This window comes from Hibiscus syriacus, unplaced genomic scaffold, assembly GCF_006381635.1.
Source record: "Hibiscus syriacus cultivar Baekdansim isolate YM2019G1 unplaced genomic scaffold, ASM638163v2 tig00110777_pilon, whole genome shotgun sequence".
In the NCBI taxonomy this organism is placed as follows: Eukaryota; Viridiplantae; Streptophyta; class Magnoliopsida; order Malvales; family Malvaceae; genus Hibiscus; species Hibiscus syriacus.
In genome coordinates this window covers 1057662-1080774 of record NW_024062858.1, presented here as the reverse complement: position 1 = coordinate 1080774, position 23113 = coordinate 1057662, and the positions used below count along the sequence as shown (strand labels likewise).

General features: G+C 33.1%; 1 protein-coding gene, 1 long non-coding RNA gene and 2 pseudogenes across 2 annotated transcripts; 1 reads left to right on the top strand and 3 right to left on the bottom strand.

The window, feature by feature from the left end:
* The first annotated feature begins 1491 nt into the window (after positions 1 to 1491).
* On the top strand, positions 1492 to 2044 carry LOC120139885. The gene is made up of 3 exons (XR_005517681.1): positions 1492 to 1517; positions 1697 to 1774; positions 1987 to 2044. It is a non-coding gene; the product is annotated as an uncharacterized LOC120139885 (long non-coding RNA).
* Positions 2045 to 5887: 3843 nt separating this feature from the next.
* On the bottom strand, positions 5888 to 6485 carry LOC120139989. Its single transcript, XM_039155070.1, has one exon. The coding sequence runs from the start codon at positions 6483 to 6485 to the stop codon at positions 5967 to 5969; it is 519 nt and encodes a 172-aa protein (XP_039011001.1). The 3' UTR covers positions 5888 to 5966.
* A 3948-nt stretch (positions 6486 to 10433) lies between these two features.
* LOC120139884 lies at positions 10434 to 12172 on the bottom strand (annotated as a pseudogene).
* Positions 12173 to 14143: 1971 nt separating this feature from the next.
* Positions 14144 to 16413, bottom strand: LOC120139883 (annotated as a pseudogene).
* Between the last annotated feature and the right edge of the window lie 6700 nt (positions 16414 to 23113).

Sequence of the window (23113 nt, the reverse complement as noted above, 5' to 3'; positions counted from 1 at the left end):
AACATGATTATGAATTAAATATATTTTTAAATTTTTAAAATTTACAATAATAGAGACAATTTATACTTAATGTGTACCAATTTTGGGCGTTGTGGGGGTGTTAATCCTTCCTCAAACGTAATCGACCACGAATCCCTTTTTATTATTAAAAAAGAACGAATTTTTGGTTAAAACGCAGACCATTTTATCGTTTAACTGATGTTTTCTTAAAAACTCTTTTAAAATATAATTTTTAGGTATTCAACCTACCTAACCCAAAAGGCCGATGGCGACTCCCTAAACATTTTTTAAATCAAAATCGTTTTTTTATTCACATTATTTTTCTCGCCAAGTAAAAAATTCGTATCCGGACGAAAACCGGTTACGACAATATTCATCATATTAGATTTCAATCACAACTCGTCGTGACTAATCATCACATTGACCATCACCGATTGTCATCAACAGTCAATGAATCCTACAATTTTTTACCAAATTAGTTTCTTTCTCCTGAACATGAATCTAACGTTATTTACTTTGTATTTTTATTCTTTGATCTTTATCATTCACCGTTAGATCACAATGATTCAAAGTTTGTGCTTCTATCCAACAAACTGTTGTTATGGCAGTGTCGCCACCATTTTTGGTAGAGAACAAAAATTGTTGTGGCAGTGTCACCATAATGTGTGGTTTCATTTCAAAGCCTACCTCTGGCTTTTTTAAATCTTCCTTAATTGCAAGATATGTTTAAGCTTATTTCATTATCACCCATTCCTAAATTCTAAATGTTTGACAATGGTCTACATTTAATCCATTAAATGAGAGGAAATTTTGATTAATTGAATTGCCTTATTTATCGATGATTGCTAGACTTTTAAATGTATTTATGTAACAACTTCTTTTTAGATGTCAAATAGGGTTTTAAACAACTGTGGAGTCTCTAATGTGGGCTAACAAAGGTTCAGTAGCCAATACGGAAATAATTTCTAGCATGTGCACGCGTATACATGTTTGTATTTTTAGCATGTGCTTCACATACAAAGAACAGGCACGCATGCAACTAGAAACAACAACAAAGTATTAAAAATCTAAAATACAAGCATACCTTATTTTCTGTCGCTTGGATTTTTGTGTTTTTAGCACGGTGAGCAAACTTCAGTGTATTGTGTGTCTCTTATATGTTACTTGATGATGGAGTGACAGTGCAAATGAGCTGAAATTATAGACAGAAAATAGAAATAATAAAATGAGAAGGGATAATCATACGTTGTAGCCAAACAGGAACATAGGTTTGAACTTTAACGTACTGTTATTGATGATCAAATCATAAACTAACATTGAACATAGGTTTGTATAAGTCACTTAAGTACTACCAAGGTATAAAATGTGCAAAACTAATCATACATCCCAATTAAGGTTTCAACTTTACCTCAAAACAAAATTAATGTTCCTAATTAAGGAACTAATCAATGTTCCTTGATTTAATCATCACCAAGTGTTATGCCCTCTAGGTCCAAATCATCCAAAGGACCTTACTTGTAAGCAATCCAATTGTCGAATTTCCTTTGTATTTTACGTTGATAATCTGTTTTAATCTCTAATATAAAATCTTGTATTCGTTCGTGTATATGAGATAAATGTATCAAAAGCTGAGGCATATGATGATCTTATCTTGTGGATAAGGATTTCTCAGAATTTTGGGTTCAATTTTGTACAGCTGGTGAGCCCTGGGGCATGGTTGACTGATATGTGCCAAGAAAGATACGAAGTTAGGGAAAAGAAGAGTTCTAAGAAGGTAAACATATGATATCTATTTCCAGGGATTTAAATAGTGGTCCGCTATCGGAATAGTGGATGCAATAGAAACCATTTAGCACCCGCTATTGCCACAATCGTGACCGAAACTGTTATTTGAATCCTTGGCTACCCTCGTCTTTTTCTATGAAGTTTTTGAATATATTGTGCATGTAGTTATCTTCTTCCCTATTTTTTTTTTTTTTTTTGCAGAGACCAAGGGGATAGAAGGCCATGGGGAGTGTGGAAAGTGATTCGGATTGAAGATTATCTTAAGCCATGGCAGCTACAGCATGAGCATTTTTTTCTCTGAATTTTGCAGCTAATGTTAATGGTGTTGATTGTTTTTTCATTTTTATTAATGAAAATAATTGTTCTTATTTACCATAAAATTTTTACTGCAAACAAATGCAAAACCTATATAATTGAACAAAACATCATCTCAAATACCTCAGAACACCAAATCATTAGGATGAGTAACAGGAGAACGAAAATTACAAATAACTTACAGCAATAGCATCACCATGCAGAGTGATTACTAAATCAGTTCTGACCTCAGGATCTCTAGCAACAAGCAATGAACATTTGCGATTGGCCAATAAGTCCTACGAAAACAATTTTTGTAATAATTATCAGTTGAAAAGAATAAAACTTGTTGACTGTGTCGAAAAGGAAAATAGGATTAACAACAGAGAAACTCCCAATGGCAGAAAGAAAAAAGATTGGTGAGTGGTGACCGTGACTATAACATAAGAAACTCATGCTAATTACAAGAACACGGGTATATCTTAGAGTTTTCCTGGCTTTCGCAAATGATTTTGTCAAAGATGGTAACATGAGAATATCATTTTATAACCTTAACAATTTACATGATTTAACATAATTAAAATAAGAAGAAGAAACATGATTCAATATACGAGTGTCCATCATACAAAATACTAACCTGAACGATATCCAATATCATTTTGATGTTTTAATTTCCCTCCTAATTCTTTTAATCTAGGGTTTTAAAATACTCCTAATTCTTCTGCAAGATAATCAGAGAACTAGGGTTTTTATCGTGCTAGGCTTTTATACAAACGATTCGACTGGGGTTTTATGTTTAGGGGCAGTAGAAGATTCAGAGAACTAGTATAGGTGATGACGACTTTGAATGGAAACGAGCAGCATTTGTTTTCGATCGTAAATGTCTGTGAAAGGGGGGAAATGGTATCGCAGGAGTTAATAGATCACTTTAGTGGCGTTTTTAAATTCAAACGCCACAAAATGCAAGAGATTAATGAGACTACTATGGCGTTTATTTAAAAAATGCCCCAAATTATGAACCTTTTATTGCATTTGTAAACACAAACACCTCTAAGGAGTATGGGACGACAACAATTGTGGCATTTGTTTATACAAACGCCACCATATGTTTAATATATTGCTGTGTTTTTCAAAAATGTCACTAAATAATGAGTTTATATCAGCATTTGTCTAAAAACGCCGCAAATGTAATAATTTTGTTGCGTTTTGGCTATAAATGCCGCTATATATACCAATTTAGCATCATATATTTATAAAAACGCCGCGAACAATGCCAATATAAAACTATTTTGTTGTATCGCCTACTGCGACGTTTGAATTGTAAACGCCGCTATATATTTAGAATTTGTGGCATTTACTCTCCAAACGCCGCTTAAAACATTGCTCAGTAGAGGCTCGACGGTGGTGAGTGGTGACGATTTGATGAAGACGCACTGTCCATCGATAGAAAATTAGGGATAAAAAAAATTAGGGATCGACCAGAATTGGGGATATATGATATAACGATGGACAATGGCGGCGTTTATATTAAAATTCTAAGGGACCAAACTTCTGCGGTGTTTATTACAAAAATGCCCCTAAAGGACAAAACTACTGCGGCGTTTATTAAAGAAACGCCACTAAATGACTAAACTATTGCTGCATTTTTTTATAAACGCCGCTAAAGATCATGGATATTACGGCGTTTTTCTACAAACGCCGCTAAAGTACATGGATATTGTGGCGTTTGATCACAAACGCCAGATAAGTACAAGGCTATTGCGGCGTTTTCGCATAAATGCCACTAAATTAAGAGTATTTTTTAGTATTTTTGCGGCGTTTAATAAAAAACAAACGCCACTATAGTACATATTTTTGCGGCATTTTTATAAAAATGACATGATAAACAACGTATTATGACGTTTGTGGGACAAACGCCGCTAAATTATTACTCTATTGCTGTGTTTTTTGCATAAACGCCACTATAAACAAACCTTTTGCGACGTTTGTTTGATAAACGCCGCTAAATTACTTCTCAATAGTGTCGTTTGTTGAACAAATGACTCTATAAACAACACTATCGCGGCGTTTGTATAAAAACACCGCTAAATTACCACTCTATTGCGGCGTTTGTTGAAAAAATGCCACTATAAACAACTCTATTGCATCATTTGAGCTATAAACGCCACTAAATTACCACTCTATTGCGGCGTTTGTTTAAAAAATGCCGCTAAAGTATCATTTTGTGGCGTTTGTATTGTAAACGCCGCGACATGCTTAAATTTTGTGGCGTTTTCCCTTAAAACGCTGCTAGAAACGTCGCTATAGAACACTTTTGGTGTAGTGATTGTTAATGATCGAATGAAAGTTCTTATTTTCCACTATGTTTTTTGCTCGTCTTTCTAGAGATATTGTTTTGTGTGTGTGTGTGTGAACATTTTTTACCAGAAAAACATAACAACAACATAGCCCAAAAATCATTACAAATATTTGTAAAAGGAAAATTCTATCTTGTAATTTAGTTCCTCAATTCTTGACCCGTTGTTCCCAATATAATTTACTTTGGTCAATCAATAATCCTAGAGAAGTTGGTGTAAATACAAGTTATTGCATTCCATATCAACAGTCATATTTTCAAACTCATCCTCTTCATCTTCTTTTCGTATACCCATTGAATCATCCGCTTTTAAGTACTAGCTCATAAGACTCTTCACCGTTTAGGAGCTATCGTTCGAATGAAGCATTATGCCATTGTTTGTTTCTATGTGGATTAATTTTAAGTTTTCTAGTATGTTGTGTTTTGATGGAGATATTATGTGAAGAGAGAATAAGTGAACATGCCGTAATATCATAATTTAAAAAATATATAGTTGATTAAGTTTAACTTGATTAATAGGTCTATTGACATGTTATAAAGAATGATATAATATTGAATATATTTAAAAATTCAATATTTTTTATTTATGAGTGAGGAATAATTTATCTAGTATAAACATTGTTATAAATTATATGTTAGGAAAACTTCACATACAATTTGACCAAAATAATTACTTTAAAATAGAGATTAAATTAGAAAAAAGAAAGAGTATAGTTATAAAAATCTTTTATGCAATTTGAAAAATAAAATATCTTAAAAGATTTTTTTAATAGTTTAAAGTGGTTATAAAGTATTATATGTTCACAATTTTCATAATCTATTAATAATGTGCACACACAACTTACAAAAATAGTTGTTTGAGCTCAAGATGGGAGAATAACCTTTTTTACATGATGTGTTTTAGGTTAAAATTTTACAATGATATATAAATAATGCTGAACTAGTGCTAAAGAAAAGAAAACATTTAACAATGCCTATGCTGATAAATATAATACTTTTCTTTTACTTAAATTAAATGCAAACAAATATCTAAAATGATAAGTAAATAGTTCTTTAGTGATGGAAAATAAAAACAAACAAATGATTAAAGCCTAGTTTTTCTCAGGTCAAAGGTCCCAAAACTAATAGTGGAAAAACCTTGATAATTTGATATGTGTTCTGACCCCATACATAAAGAAAATGATACCCCTACTCCTTACATATGAAAACCCTTAATTTCTTTTCCACTCTTCAGGGAAAAAATCATGAAATTATAGATTAGTTCCATGGGAGATCGATTAAGTAATAATCCAAGAAGGTTCAACATGAAGTTTAACCAAGAAAAATATGAAGAGAAAATAAAGAAATGATCCAATTGGTTTGATTCAGTTCATTATTTAGACATGAACAGGTCAAAGTTAAAAACTTCAAGAAATTGCAAAATACGATGAAGAAATATATATATATACACACACAAACTATTTGATCGCTTCTTCGTTATTGAGATATACTATATGTGATCTCTATGTGCTTCTTTATAATGATCTGTATTTTAAGCACATGATATACCGACAGTGGAGGCTGCAGGGAATCTATCCGATGCAGTTCTCTTTACTCCCAACGAGTTATTCTCTGGCGAAAGCCCTCCAAAATCAATCTCCGAGACCTCGGGAATGGTTGTCAGTGAACCTGTCTTGTCATAAACAACGTAGTACTCCTCTTTTGATCTTTGTTTCATCCACAAAAGTGAAGAACTCGAACTTTGTCTGAATTTGAACATGGATTTGAAGAGTTTCTGAATCGATCGAGACAACTTGGAAGACTGCTTCTTGGAAACTGGTGGGCGAAGGGCCGAATTAGGAGGAGCTCGAGTGCTGTCGGTTAAATGAGGCATGGACATGGTTCTTGAACTGATAGCTGAGTCAAGTTGACGCCTGAAAGAGTTGAGCTCGAACGAGTCATAAAGATTTCTGTCACAGTCCCATACCAGATGCTTGCCCTCTTGGGTTTTCTGACGTTGCTTTTGTTCTTGAGGTTTTTCATTCCGAGTTTGTGCTTGGAATCTGTCCATGTGTTTGGTAAGAGGGAAAACGAAAAGGAAAGATTTCTATGTAAGTTGCAAGATTTGGGAGAAAAAGTGGGGGGAAAAGGCTTAGGTTGCTTGGTAGTTGTTGGTGTATTCAAAGCGTTCCAGGGAAAATAAAGTACGTTACTGCGTTCACGGATCTATCCATATCTACCACTAGAAATGTAGAGGAGTTCCCATGTGGCCATTTATTGACGGATGGTTCTACATGGGTACAATTTTCACACCTTTCATTTGCATGCTTACTAATGCTTTCCAAACGCGGTTTGGATGGAAAATTTAATATTGAATAGGTTTGAGACCAAGGGAAAAGTGTTTTGGGACAACACTCAATGGTATCAAACATAAAAGTCAGGAAAATCAGTTTAAACTAATTACGGTCAAAAATTAAATTTATTATTGGTGATGGTATCGGTAGTTGGAGTTTCATTTTTTTTTATTTAGACGAAGAATCGCGATCAATATAAAAATGTAGACAAAGGCGGAGAAAGTTGCTCTAGGTAGATGATAAAAGAGTTCTAGAAAGAGAGAAAACTCCCTTTTTCTCAATTGTGGTTAAAAAGTGTGTATAGTGACCATAGCTAAATGTAAAAGACAGAGAATAATTATGATTGCTCGTAGATGTCATTGGTTAAATTGATTTGATTATCAGATTCTCAAATTTCACTCTATTAGATCATGTGGACTTATCAGAAATTTTGGTTTGTCTGTATAGTTATATGGGGACTATGAATACCATGGAGGCTTCGATAAATAGAAGGACCTATATGTCTTAACTGACAAAAAGTCTAATAGTTTTCAAAGGATTTTTTTAAAGAAAAACTTCTTATGCTTGAGCAAATTTAAATTTCATATTATAAATTTACGTAAATTAATTATTTACACTTACTAATTATTTTAATGAGATGTAATGTTAAATTTTTTAAATAATTTTAAAAATGAAATTTTAATGTTATAAAAAATTGATTAGATTAAGAGGATCCATATAATAAATATATATAATATTGATTATAAGATTATATTTATTCAAAATTTATTTTAATTATTGACAATATACATACATCCTATAAATACAACTATTTAAACTCAAAATCTCTAAAAAAAATTATACTTCTTTTTATTAATGAGTTCAGCTTAACGAATTCTGCACTGGATCATATTAATTTAAAAGCAAGCATGAAATATAGGTGTCAAGCTACTAACGGCTGATGTGGATAACTTTGTTAATGCTTAATTACTTTTATAATATAATATGTTCCTCACCACTTAATTTAAGTATTGAGAATTCATTAACCGATTTCAGTAATTAAAGATAGTGTTATTTTCTTAAAAGTTTTGAATTTAAGCATTTACCCTTGTATAGTATGTGTTATCAATAGTTAAAAAGTTATAAATAAATATAACATTGTCACCTAAGACTTTTAAAAAAATATTGAATTGATGTTTAACTTTAAATAATTACAATTTAATGTTTAAAGTTGACACAAGAATATCAGTCGAGAAAAATTTAATTCAACTTATAAAATAGTTTTCAAATTTCTTAGTTATTCTATTTTATTTTATTTTGTTTATCTTGATGTTTATTTTTTTAATAGATTTTAAAATTACAAAGCTTGAATAATCGAAAAACTAAAAGTTAAAATGTCCTCTTTTTTATCTTTAGTTAATAATTTAATTTTTTTTATTTTGTCTCTAATTTCTTCAATTCTTTTTCGATTTAATTTATTTTGATCAAATTTGAATCATGTGATCCTCAACCATGATAGAATACTCATGTAGCTTCAATTTTTATTTTCGATAAAAAATTATTTTTTATTTAGTCCATTAATTTGTATGATTTTCTTTTCTTCAAGTTTTCATTCGTTTTAAGTCTATTTTTGACCTACTTTGAACTATATACTCCGTTACCACTATGGAATACATACGTAACTTTAATTCCTCCATTACCACTATGATTAGAGAGAGTTATTTAAATTAAAATCAATCAGTGTCATAACATCACAAATAACTGTATTTTTATTAGTGTGAGGGGATTACAATGTAGTATCTATTTAAAATTTTCTTAACGAAAAAGACCTTTGAACAGAAAGAAATTAGGGTTCATTGGTTAATTATATCGATTTTAAACATTTTTAAGGCATTAATTTGTTACCAAGTGCAAAAGCAAAAGAGGGAGCTTGCGAAATTGATTCGGTTTTTCTTACTGCTTATTGCATTGATGTTTTTTTTTCTCTCTTCTTAATACAACAATTAAAAAAAATAAAAAAGATAGATATTTCTAATAAATATGCTGTAGGAGCACACATGTGGCTAAAATACATGCAACGCGTTACAAACTTACGATATGTATTTTTTCCCTTTTACATTTATTAGTAATGACATTTATTCACGTAATAAAAGAAACTTGTACCTAAAATAAATTCATATTTCTGAACTCATTAAGTGGTCTATGTAATCAAAGTATTAAGTGGTCTCTGTAAGGTGTGTATACATTATCGATAATTAAAAAAGATTTAAATAAATACTAACTTATAATTATTCAATACTATTTTTAAAAAAAAAATCATATTTCTCATCATGCATCTCCTATCCAGATTTCTATGTATGATTCAACATAATTTGCTTGGATGAGAACTTCGAGGGAATTTCATTTTTATTGAGATTTTTATAATTTTAAAAATAAATATATTTACTTTTTGTAAAAATAATGAAAATTTTCAAAATTTAAATGGAATTTTGAAAAGTAGAATTCGGCAACTAAATTTTTCATTTAAATTCCACTTAAAGACGTGATTTTCAAAAATTCTTTAGTCTTATTTCATTTAATACATCTAACGTTACTATAAAATAAAATAATTTAAACTTTAAAACTTCATTTTTATTTGATTCAAATATGTACTTTTATATTATTAAAAATATTTATATCTTTTTTACAAATTTAATGATATCTACATTGTAGATTTTTATATTATTTAGTTTTAATATTATTATTTTTCATTTAATTTTTTTAAACTATTAAAACTTTAATATTCTAAATACTTCTAAAAACTACTTATACAAACTAAATGATCATAAACACTAGCATTGTGAAATGATACATTTTAAAACACTCTAAAATTTTAAAGTTTCTCGTCCAAACATTCTCAACGTGGAAAGGTAATTTTAAATATCTTAGGTGTGGTTTATGTTTATGGAAACATATAGGACTCGGTCTTGGGCACATTCTAGAAGGCTCTTCTACAAGAGTCCTGACCTGATTTAGTAATTAACTCAGTAATTCTTAGGATAATTTACATCCTAAAGATAAAAGATAATGTAAGGTTGAATTTCTTGCAGACAAATTTTAAATCTTAGTTGTTGATATAATTTGATTTGTATTGTCAAACGTAAAAAGACTAAACTATAAACAGAGGCTTTTTATTATCTCATTTGTATAATCCATTCATTGAATAGTGATTCTACCAGATCTCTTGCTCTCTCTTTGTTGGCTCTTTTCCATGTTTGTTTTAATGGAAGTTCCCTTTGGGGAATTTGATCTTAGGGATAGGTTGATTGATTAAGCATCAACTAAATAGATTACACGGTTAAAAAAGCGACTTTGAGAACGACGTATGATATAGAAAATGTTTAGGGGGTAGGAAATTCTTTCCAGACATGATATATGATGATTAAGAAACTCTTTTCTAACATGATATATATCGAACTTTGACATTGATCATTAATACCAATACATCATATTAGAACTTTAATCCTAAATTTTGCAATTAGAACATTGAAATCAAAATGAATACCAATTACACCATAGTATCAAAACATCATATTAGAACTTTAATCCTAAATTTTGCAGCTACAACCTTAAAATCAGAATGAAAAACAATTAGATCCTAGTCATGATGTTCAACAAACACTTGAACATCAACAAAATATTAGCATTCACTGTTGCTGCTTGTTCTCCGCCGCAGGTTTGTTGTATTCTTCCAATTCTTTCTTATAAGCTTCCATGGCTTCCGCTGCTTTGCCATTCCAAACATTCTTCTCTTCCTCACTGAGTTCCTATAACCCAACACAGCAAAAACCCAATGTTAAACCAGAACTGGTTAAAATTTAAGACTTGATTTAGGACAATATCATACCTTCCATTTGACCGAAATCATGGCATTAACAGTGCAATTGTTGATTCCTGATCTCTCTTGCATCAGGGTTTTCCTTGCTTCTTTGCTGAACAAGATGAATGAAGAAGCAGGCTTCTTAGGCTTGTTAGGGTCACTGCTATGCTTCTGCTTCTTTTTTTGCCTCTCCTCCTTTGTCTTCTTTATAATATTCTCCGTCTTCTCTTTCTTCTTAAGCAATTGAAGAGCTTCTTGTTTCTGAAGTTTGATAATCTCTTCTTCTTCCTTTATAACACACTCAGCTTCTTCCTCCTTTCTCTGCTTGTAAACCTCCATTTCCTGCCTGTATTTCTCCTTGTTCTTCTTTGCCATCTGCAATTTCAGTAAGAAAAATAAAACAAAATTGAGAATTTGCAGCTTGGGATGTGTTCTTCCATGTACGGAGTTCAAATCAATTACCTCTTCATATTGTCCTCTTTGTTCCTCCGTCATGTTCTTCCATTCTTCGCCGGCAATTTTGGCTACCTCGAGAATGTTCTTGTTGTCCGCTAGAAGAGCCACCCTCCTCTCGTTGGAGAACAAGAAGAACGCTGACATTGGTTGCTTTGGCTTTAATGGATCCCTTTCTTTCTTGATCTTCTTGGTTTCCTTCTTCTCTGCTTCCTCTTTGAACTGCAAATACTGTTGGAGCAACTCCATAGCCATCTTCTGCTTATGCTCGTCTTCAAAGAGCTTCATGGCTTCAGTCTCTCGCTTCTCTTTAGCAATAACCTGCAAATAAGCTTCCTTCTCTGCTTGATATTTCTCTTCATAAGGCTTCTTTTCCTCAGCAGTAATGGTCTTCCATTTGGCCCCCAAAATATTTGAAACCTCTTTGAAATCTGCTTCCGGGTTCTCCTTCTTGACCTCATTCCATTGATCTTTACACCATAAAATGTAAGGCGGAGATGGCCTTTTCTTCTTCTTCTCTTTCTTGTCCTGTTCAATGTCTTTCAATGATTGAACTTTGGAAATGTCTGAAGAAGAGAGAAACAGGGTTTAAGAAAAATCATCCATAGTTCAAAGATAAAGGAAAAGGGAAAAAGAAGGTACCATATTGGGCTTGAACTCCTTCATTTTCTGCAATTTCTTCAACTGCATCTGCAATTTCTCTTGTCCTTTACCTTTGGTCTCAAGCTCTTCCTCCTTCATCTTCAAAATCTCATCTTTCTCCTTCAACAACTCCTCGGTCTTCTCCTTCTCTATCTTCAACTTCCGCAGCATCTCTTGCATTTCCTGCACGTCTTTCTCGAGAGACTGCTGCTTGCTCTGTTTTCCTTTCCCGGAAGCCTTCCCTCTCTTGGGAGAAACGAGAGTTTCAGAAAGTGTGTTGTGATTCTTTTTTGAGTTGTCGTCGGCCTCCGTTGGAGAAGAAACGACGGGAGAAGCCTGAGAGAGCTTTTGAGCCAAAATATTGGCATCATTTGTTGAAGGGGTTTTCTGTTTCAGGGCTTTTCTGGCATTGTATCTTGATTTCTTGTGGACATTAACGAGCGCTGCAGCATCGGCCATTGCTGGAAGAGGAACAAGTTTATTAGATAGAAAGGGTTTTCCTTAAGACCCGAAAATGGCAGAGCGATGGGTTTATAAAGCGCGGCTTTGAGCGCTAGCTCAACGGTCTAATTTTCAAATTCAAAATCCATTTCTGGATAATTTAAGAGGGGCGTGGCGTCCAGGGTTAAAGTAATTTTGACCGTTGGCGTTAAGATGTAAACATTATTGGGTTAAATGATATTTGACCCCTGAAGATGTAAATCATTATCATTTGATAACTATATATAGTTTTTATTCAGTTTAACCCTTATATTTTCCAGCTCTAATCTAATACACATTTTAAAAATCCACGTGGCACATAATATATATTAATTTTTTTTATATTTAACATATGGTATATATCATATGACACGTTCCTAGAGTGGTATGTGGAACTTTTATAATTTAAAAATGATTTGAAATTCAACAAGTACATTTGATCGATTGATCAAGCTATTCATATTTATTTCCTCATATTCCCTTAATAATAACATATAACACAATTGAAAAATTCTTCATATACCAAAGCAATAATGAGATACAACTTTAAGGGCCAAAATATCACATAACCCAATATTATTCCAACATTCTTTCTTTTTCTTAATAAGATTTGTTATTTTTAAATTATAATATTCAAATCAAAGATTTGATTTTAATATCTCTATTCAACTTTTATTTCTTATTATATCTCTCTAGAGTTTTATATTTTTTATTATAATATAAAAATAATGCACAATCTCGTATTATTTCTTGTTGAAACTAAAATACAATACTCTGCTATAGATCGAATAACTATTAGTAAAATGAAAAATAAATTAGTAATCACTTTCAGATTTGAATTTTAAGAATGCTAGTTACCATGGTTAAGTTGGTTTTTCCTATGAGTTATGGTTATTTCAAAAATAAATATTCATATTTAATTTATTAATTGACAATTTAAATTAAATATAATCAAAATTCAATCACAACAAATACTATTATCATACTTTTCTTTGTTTGACCGAGAATTATGCATTTTATTCTTTATAAAAGAATATAACGTATATATTTTAATGTTAAATCAAAAAATATAATTATAATAATAAATTTCAGATTCCAAAATCAATTACAAACTATACTCTCTAATTATGTAAAATAAGTTTGTACCTTATAAACCATTCTATTCAACCATGAGGTATGATCTTATAGGTTCTTGCATCGATAGCAAAAATATTAGAATCATTATTATTTTACAAACAATAGATGATATCTAATAATACATTGTTATTATCTAAATTACAGATAGTCATAATTCGACATAACTCTTATGTGATTAATTTTTCATGTATATCTTTTGTTTTTTCCTGTCTAATTAGACATAAATCATGAAATAATCATACTTGTATAGTCCATTTAATGTTCCTTGATATCTTGAGTAGATTATGATAAATAAGTACGATATCTTGTATCAACTTATTTGAGCATGATCATGTATTTATAGTCTCAACCAATTAAGTAGTTGATGATATTAGTCTTATTATGTATGAGAGACAATTCTATATTGACCAACCATATTTCACTATATAGATTGTCGTATATTAACATCGGTCTATATAGTAAAATCAATTATGGTAGATATTTAACTGTATCAAAATATACAACTCACGATATTAAGTAGCGATGATCTCAAGTGGTCGATCATATAAATAATTACCATGCGTTTTTTTTTACATACATAATTACCATGCATGGATTCACCATTTGTAACCATATTTAATAGCTTAGAGGTATAAATATATTTGATGCTAAGCATTCATCCTCAAAATTGAAGAAATGAAAGATTTATATACTAAATTCAGAAAATGAAAACTGGGTATTGATGACAAAATGAAACTATCAACGCCAAAGCTACAATGTTCCTATCATTGTAACTACAAGGTTATGATGACTAGAGAAAAAAAGAAAACATGGCTTTCCCCTGTGCCAAAAAGTTTGATACAATACCTGCAACCATGAGCAAAGATGTTTCATGATTATGGTGATTTATGCATGCTAATCCGATGTATCACTTAGTTGATCAGTGCTCGAGGACCTCGTCATTGCTTTCTATCAACTTTCTCTCATGTTCTTTACACTCTGAACTCGAGGTAATGGCGGTTTTACTTGTGCAGCCTTCCCATTTGGTGACCCTGCATCCTTCTTGGCCTTCACACTACTGTTTTTCATGGTCTGCAAAATTTTCTTCTCTGGAATCTTGGTGCTAGTTGATCTCTTTTATGACGTTGAATTGAAATTGACTGATCTTTTCTCTGGAATCTCGGAATACTCCGGTTTTATGTCCGGACCGACCGATCTTACATCCGAAGCCACGGAATTTGCATCACTTGCTGCTACCAATGGATCCTCATCTATGCAAGTTGAGGCTGCTTCATTGCCCAACTCTACATTCTTATCCATGGTGTTCAAAATAATAGTCTTGTCTTTCTCAGCAAGCCTATAAGCAAACATTTGAAATGGGATCTGTACCACTGATAATGAATTGAAACCCCCATTGGCACTGAACTTTTTCGAGAACCATGACTCAATCTCACAATAATCTGGGACCAGGAATCCGGATTCAGGCCGATCATGGTCAGAGTTCATCACAAGGAATTTCTTGATGTACCTTAGAATCCGACAAATCGATGAGAAACTGGGGCGTTGATTCGGATCGGAATGCTAGCATCTTTTGGTTAGGTTGACCAGGAATTTAGGTGCAGTGTAGGGAAACAAAGGCCTCTCCCCTGCTCTAATATTTCGACTCACCTTCTCCCCTTGAAGATGTCCATCTTCAAACGGGACTTTCCCAGTCAAAAGCTCAAAGCATAGCATCCCAAAACTGTAAACATCAGCTTTCTCAGTGTACTTAAAACTGGTGGAATTCCCTGGCGACCATTGCTCTTGCTCTTGCAAAACTTCCGGTGCATACCAAATAAAAGGGTTGGTTTCATTCGATTTCGAAGATGAGCTCGGAGACGAAGCAGTAGATTTAAGGGTGGATAAACCATAACCCGAGATTTTCAATTGCAAATTACCATCAGTGCTGTTCCTAGCTTTGAGAAAGATATTTGAAGGGTTCAAATCACCATGAAACATCTTCTGTGAGTGAAGGTATTCCATTCCTCTTGCAATCTGAAACATAAGATCAACCACGACAGGGAGACAGCTGGTGGTCTTCCTCCTGGAACCACTCATGTAATAACTTAGATCCTTGTTCATCGGCTCTTGGACGAGCAAAACTTCTCCCTTCTCATCGTCATAGAACCCGCAAAGGTACTGCAATATGTTGGGATGTGAGAGTGAAAGAAGGGTTGAGATTTCAGAGCCTGAAGTCTCACCATCTCCAATGAAGTTTCTCAATACAAAGTTATCTCCCAACCATTGGATTTCCTTGTAATGTCCCCCTAACCATCGCCTAACTTGGTAATCCCCTCCATACAAGATCGAACTCGGGAAAAGTTTACCATTGAAACCCTCTGATCCAATGATTTTCTTGATCAACAAGTCAGTCATACGCTGCTGGGATTTTGTAGCAGATTCTGAACTACTCTTCTCCCTTAGAACTTCAACAAGATTCCATCTGTCTTCTCTCCAAGCACTCTCCAGCCGAGTACAAATCTCTCGAGGGATCAAGTACTGCTTCCCGAATTGGAACTGAAAAAGTTTGGGGTCGATCCATTCCTTGTCGTACTTCCTAGACAATGTGATTCGTGCATCTCGGTCTCGTCAAGCCCTGCTATCCCTCCGGTCTTCTCGATGACCTCGATGAAAATGGGGAAGTAACAAAGCATATTGTGGATGTGGTTTTCAACGCAATCCTTGTTTTGGTGGAGATTGATTGCCTTTATCCACCAATCTTTTTTGTCCATGCATTGTTTGACATAAAGTTCACCATCTTTGAAAATCTTTGAAGCTCCTTCAATGGATGATCAAGGGCACTCCACTTTGTGTTCTTTTCGTCTAGTTTCAGGTTCAATTTGATCTCCTCTGCAATCGTGTTGAAAGCCAAACTGAAGATATCGAACAATAAACAGCACTGGCGTTGATTGATTTGCAGATCATCTTCTAAAACCATAAGAGCTCTGATGCTTCCCAAAATCTCACCAATCTGCCTGAATTTCTCCATTTGATGTTAAAGCACACAAAAAAAGATCAAAGGGTGCTGCCAAGTCCTGGAGATAAAACCCCAGAATCAACAGCCCCCAAATCCCAGGCCTGCACATGTAATCAAAACATACTATTGGGATCATTCCAGAAAACAAAAATGAAACTTTAATGGAAAATTAACGTTTGAAACTATATACCTATTAGTGACAAGGCTTTCCTTCCTGTCGTAACCGATTTTCGTCCGGGCACGAATTTTTTACTTGGCGGGAAAAATGATGTGAATAAATGGTTTTTTAAAATAATTTGGGAGTCGCCATCGGCCTTTTGGGTCAGGTAGGTCGAATACCTAAAAATCATCTTTTAAAAGAGTTTTTAAGAAAAAATCGATTAAAAGATAAACTGATATGCGTTTTAACCAAAAATTCATTCATTTTAATAATAAAAAGGGATTCGTGGTCGGTTACGTTTAGGGAATGATTAACACCCCTACAACGCCCAGAATTGGTACTTTTTAATTATAAATTGTCTCTATTATTAGAAATTTAAAAATTCAAAATATATTTAATTTATAATCCTATTATTTCGAAATTATAATTATGAAAATATATTAATTTATATAAATAAGATATTTATTTATTTAGAAATATCAGAAAAGAGCTTCTAGGTGCTTTAAGACAGTTTCTTTCTTAATATTAAAAAAATAAATAAATATTAATAAAATATTTCTTAAAAATTAATATACATTTTGTAGGATAAAATATCAGAAAACGGATTTCTAGGTGTTTTAAGACAGCCCTTTTCTTTAATTAAAATAGAATAAAATAATTTATATAAAAGATTTAAAAATAATAATAAAATAAATAAATATTATTTATATATATATTTATAATAATAATATTTTAAATATATATATAAAGTTTAAATAATAACTATAATAAATGAAAGTAAAAATAATAAAAACTAATAATTTAAAGTTAATGACTAAATTAGAATATATTAAAATTAAATATCTAATTATTAAATAATTATTTAATATTATAGTGACTAAATATGTAATATTTAATATTTTTTTATTTAGGGACTGAAATAAAATTATATAAAGTTTGAACATCAAATTGAAAGAAATTAAAACATGTTACTCATGACTAAAGTATAAATTATTAAAATCATAATAACTAATTAGGTTGTTTTACATATAATTAAATTAGTGACCAGAATATAAAGAAATTAAAATCCATGCGCCGTATTAGAAAAATCTAAAATTTGATTTAGTGACCAAAATATAAAGTTATAAAGTTATGATGGTTGCGGAAAAGGTTTATCCATGTGTGTAAATTACGCATATACCCTCACCAAAACGGCGTCGTTTTGATGAGGGTATTTATACCCATTTAAGCCGGCCCCAAGGGCCAACTTCTTCATTTCTTCCTTTCTTCTTTTCTCTCTAACAGAGAGAGTTATAAAACTCTCTCTCGCCTCTCTCTAGCTTCCCTCATCGGAGGGGAGCCGGTAATCAGTCGGCAGTCTTGCACCACCGCCAACCTCACCGCCGGCCACTGTCACTGGTGGCCGGAGAATACCAAAATTTCCCCAAACTCTAAATCCGAGTACCCTAAACCCGATTTCACCCTTCTTTCTTCCTAAAAAGCTATGGATCTTCCTAGATCTAAGGAAAATACCTTCGATATTTCTGTTTCTCAGGCGTCGCTTGGGGTTCTTCGATAAGGTAAGCTCTTCCTTCTCTCTTCTCGGTTTGATTACTGGTTGTTGTGAGTTGGTCTCTATTTTTTCTTTTCTCTATTTTTGCTCATTTTTTTCTTTTTTCGTTGCTCTCTCTCCGTTCTCTGTCTTTTTTCGTTGCAGGTTCGGTGGTGGCTTTTATAGCCACCATAGTGTCTTCTTCGGACCGGATAATAGGGCAAAGTTTGGTGAGTCACCAAACTATAGTGGTGACTCACTCTAGACTTCAACGTGTGCGGCTGCTCTGAGTCTTCTGGAGTCTTCATCGGAGGCGTGGCACTGGTGGAGCGTCAGCAGTGGCGTTGGCAGCAGAGGAGGCGTCGCGTGGTAGTTGAAGAGGCGACTGGAAACGTGGCCCTAGGGTGATGATACCCTAGGGTTTCACCTGGAACCTTTCTGTGGACCGTTGGATTAAAGTCAGATCCAACGGTCATGAGGAGATGGCGGCTGCTGGTGATGATATAAATCCTAAATTAGGTTTAGGGTTTAACTGGGCCAGTTGGCTTCTGTTTGGGTTGGGCTTCCAGATCTGGGCCTCCGGGATTTGTAATTGGGTCATGTAATCTGGGTCTGTTTGTAATAATAATAATATTAATAATAAAAATATATAATAAATAATATAATAATAATAATAATATAAATAAAACCGGGACAAAAATTTAGTGTCTACAGCTGCCCCTCTTTGCTCATTCTTGTGTTAACAAGAATAGAGCAAAGACGAAAAGATAATAAATTTTTGTTCAATTGACTTCTCCTGATTAAGATGGAAATGTTAAACAAGTTCTCCTCTGGGATTAGTTCTTCTTATTATGAACTTTTCCACTGGGGATGACAATTCATCTCATTCTGAGATGTAGTGTAGCAAAAGGTTGAATAAATTATTCTCCTTCTTCAGATGAGTTCTTCTCATTATGAACACTTCTGGAAATGTTGATGCTGATCTATCTCCTTCCGTGATAGAGTCATGCAAAAGGCTGAACAAATTCTTCTCATTATGAACTTCTTCTCCTCTTCAAATGAGTTCTTCTTATTATGAACTCTTTCTGGCAATACTGATCCATCGAATGATGAAATCGAGCAAAAAGTTGAACAAATTCTTCTCATTATGAATTCATTCTTTCTTCTTCAGATGAGTTCTTCTCATTATGAACTCTTCTTTCTTCTTCAGATGAGTTCTTCTCATTATGAACTTTCTCTGGAAAAGCTAATCCATCAAGTGATGGATTTGAGCAAAAGGTTGACCAAATTCTTCTCATTATGAATTTCTTCTTCCTTCTTCAGATGAGTTCTTCTCATTATGAACTTTCTCTGGAAAAGTTGATCCATCAAGTGATGGACTTGAGCAAACGGTTGAACAAGCTCTTCTCATTATGAACTTCTTCTTCCTTCTTCAGATGAGTTCTTCTCATTATGAACTTTCTCTGGAAAAGCTGATCCATCAAGTGATGGATTTGAGCAAAAGGTTGAACAAGCTCTTCTCATTATGAACTTCTTCTGGAAATGCTGATACTGATCTATTTCCTTCTGTGATAGCATCAAACAAAGGTTGAACAAGCTCTTCTCATTATGAACTTCTTATTCCTTCTTCAGATGAGTTCTTCTCATTATGAACTTTCTCTGGAAAAGTTAATTCATCAAGTGATGGATTTGAGCAAAAGGTTGACCAAATTCTTCTCATTATGAATTTCTTCATCCTTCTTCAGATGAGTTCTTCTCATTATGAACTTTCTCTGGAAAAGCTGATCCATCAAGTGATGGACTTGAGCAAAAGGTTGAACAAGTTCTTCTCATTATGAACTTCTTCTTCCTTCTTCAGATGAGTTCTTCTCATTATGAACTTTCTCTGGAAACGTTGATCCATCAAGTGATGGATTTGAGCAAAAGGTTGAACAAGTTCTTCTCATTATGAACTTCTTCTGGAAATGCTGATACTGATCTATTTCCTTCTGTGATAGCATCAAACAAAGGTTGAACAAGCTCTTCTCGTTATGAACTTCTTCTTCCTTCTTCAGATGAGTTCTTCTCATTATGAACTTTCTCTGGAAAAGTTAATCCATCAAGTGATGAATTCAGGCAAAATGTTGAACAAATTCTTCTCATTATGAATTTCTTCTTCCTCTTCAGATAAGTTCTTCTCATTATGAACTTTCTCTGGAAATGTTGATCCATCAAGTGATGAATTCGAGCAAAAGGTTAAACAAGTTCTTTTCATTATGAACTTCTTCTTCCTTCTTCAGATGAGTTATTCTCATTATGAACTCTTCTGGAAATGTTGATCCATCGAATGATGAATTCAAGCAAAAAGTTGAACAAGTTCTTCTTATTATGAACTTCTTCTTCCTTCTTCAGATGAGTTCTTCTCATTATGAACTCTACCTGGAAATGTTGATCCATCAAGTGATGGATTCGAACAAAAGGTTAAACAAGTTCTTCTCATTATGAACTTCCTCTTCTTTCTTCAGATGAGTTCTTCTCATTATGAACTCTACCTAGAAATGTTTTAATAAAAAAAACATTCTGCACTGTAGGGCTTACAGCTGACTCGAAGGTTTTGAAAACATCAAAAAGCTCCCGAAGGCTTTTTGGAAACATCATGCACTGTAGGACTTACAGATGTGGGAAATAGTTTACTAAGTAAGAAACTATGAAAATCGTTTTCTTACTTTTCAACAATTTTATTTTTAGAAAAGATTGAATGAGAAACTATGGAAATTGTTTTCTCATTATTTTTCAAAATAACATGTTGATTGGGTAACATGACCCAACCTCAAGATAAGGCTGTTGGAAATAGTTTACTAAGTAAAAAAACTAAGGAAATCGTTTTCTTACTTTTCAACAATTTCATTTTAGAAAAGATAAAAATGAGAAACTATGGAAATTATTTTCTCATTATTATTATTTTTTTTTGAAATAACATGTTGATTGGGTAACATGCCCCAATCTCAAGATAATGCTCATTTTTGTGGATTACGTACATCTATTCTTCAGATGTTTGCGTGATTCCTGTATTTGCGGTTTTGAACACCTTCTTCTTGTAAGGTATTTTTTATCATGCATCTTCTTGTTCTTCCGAAGATCTGTAAAACTTCATGTTTGAATGCACTCAGATATATGAATGTAATGCATTGTCTATTGTGTAAATGATATTCTTATGAATGCATGAATGTTGATGCAATCTTCATTTGACTTCAAAATGGTGAACTTAGTCTTCCTTCACTTCATCATTTATTACCAGGGTTACCTCTGGATATCAGTGTAGAAACTTATGCTATCAAGCTTGCATTTCTGCAGAATCATCTGATCAACTTGTATCTTTGCGTCTTTTACTTCATGAAAGTCTTAGAAGAAATGTTTCATTTATGGAACTCTTGCTGTAGTCAGAACTATGACTTTGATGCCCCATTTTGTCTTAGATAAAACCAACTTTCTTTGCTTGCACTTGTGTAGAAATCCAATAAAGCTTTCATCTTTGAAAAGAGAATCTTTCATCTTTAAAAAGAGAATCTATCATCTTTGAAGAGAGAATCAATCATCTTTAAAAAGAGAATCTATCATCTTTGAAGAATGTAGATGTAGATATGCCAAATTCAGCATGGAAATGTCTGTTCTCATTTGACTCTTGAAACACATCATAAGGAGAATTTATCCTAATTCATTTCATGTCTCCACATCTAATCAGATCTTGAACAAGGCAATCTTGGACCATATTATGTCGAGATGCTTAACAACAACCTGTCGTTCAATCATAGTTGGCTCCACTAGTTTCTTGTTGTTAAAATTTCAGCTTTCCTTCTGTGGAAAGAAATCTTTATTATATCTCACTTATAATCTTGGGGTTGAAGAAGACAAACTTCATCTTGTATTAATAAAGGAAAACCATATGATAACAACATTGGTTCAGCATCAGAATAACTGGTTCGTAAAACATTTGACAACACATGCATCATCTCATGTGGTTTCTGCTCAGATGTAAAACACTTGACAACACATTCATCCTTTTCTGTGGCTTCTGCCAAGATCTCTCAATCATTGAAGCTCTTTGCCTAGTGTTCAAAGCTTCTGTATGATGTCACAAGACCATTTGAGAACAAAACTCAATGGGAATACAAATGAGATGTTGGTGTGACTAAAAAGTTGGTCAAATTCACAAAATGTGCTGGTGTCGAATTGAATAGGAAATACCAACTGATCTTGATATCATCTCTGGCAAAGGCAAATGTAATACTGATTATGTTTTCTTCTATAACTGAGCGTTATAGAAAGTAGAAACACTTCAGCTATAGGATCCATGTACAGAACGATATCCGTAGAATTCTTGCTGCTGGGGATGAAAAGCACATGATAAAACCAAAATAGATGAAAACTTAGTTCAGCCTAGTTGGCAATGATAACCCCAGTAACAACGGGAAAGAGCAATATACGTAAGCAAAGCCTTTTTATTCAATGTCATCAAGTAAACAAAAACTGATGTGAAAAACAGCTTCATAACCTCAATAGTATGGTTGAAACTAACTGCCAGGAATCTCAAAGAAATATTTACAATCATCACCGACACACAGAATGCAAAATTCAAAGCTGAGATCTTGAGGAACTGAACCCTGGATCGAGTAGTCTGCCTGGGGACCATCTTTATCCATGCAATCATGATATAGTTTATCAAAGAACACACTGTCATGTGACACATGGTTTAAGAAGATTGGGTATTTGAAACCATACTTGCTGAGTAGATATTTGTTCAACAACATGATCATAATGTAACTGCCTGATGAACGAAGCAATTATGTATAGTCAGCTCGACTATCACTGTTTCACCATTTTCATTCTTCATATCTTTCTATCTTATTGGAAATATTTGCTCAAAGCAATGATCTTGACACAGGATGATATGGGCCTTCAGCATGCCCCAACAATTGCTGATACAAATGTTCAACATTCTTGATTCTGACTTGAAAGGGGTTTTCAGCATGCCCCAGCATTTGCTTCTTGTTAATCTGAGCCTTTAAAATGCCCCATATGGATCTGTCTGAAGGAACCTTTAAAATGCCCCAACAATTATTGATACAGATG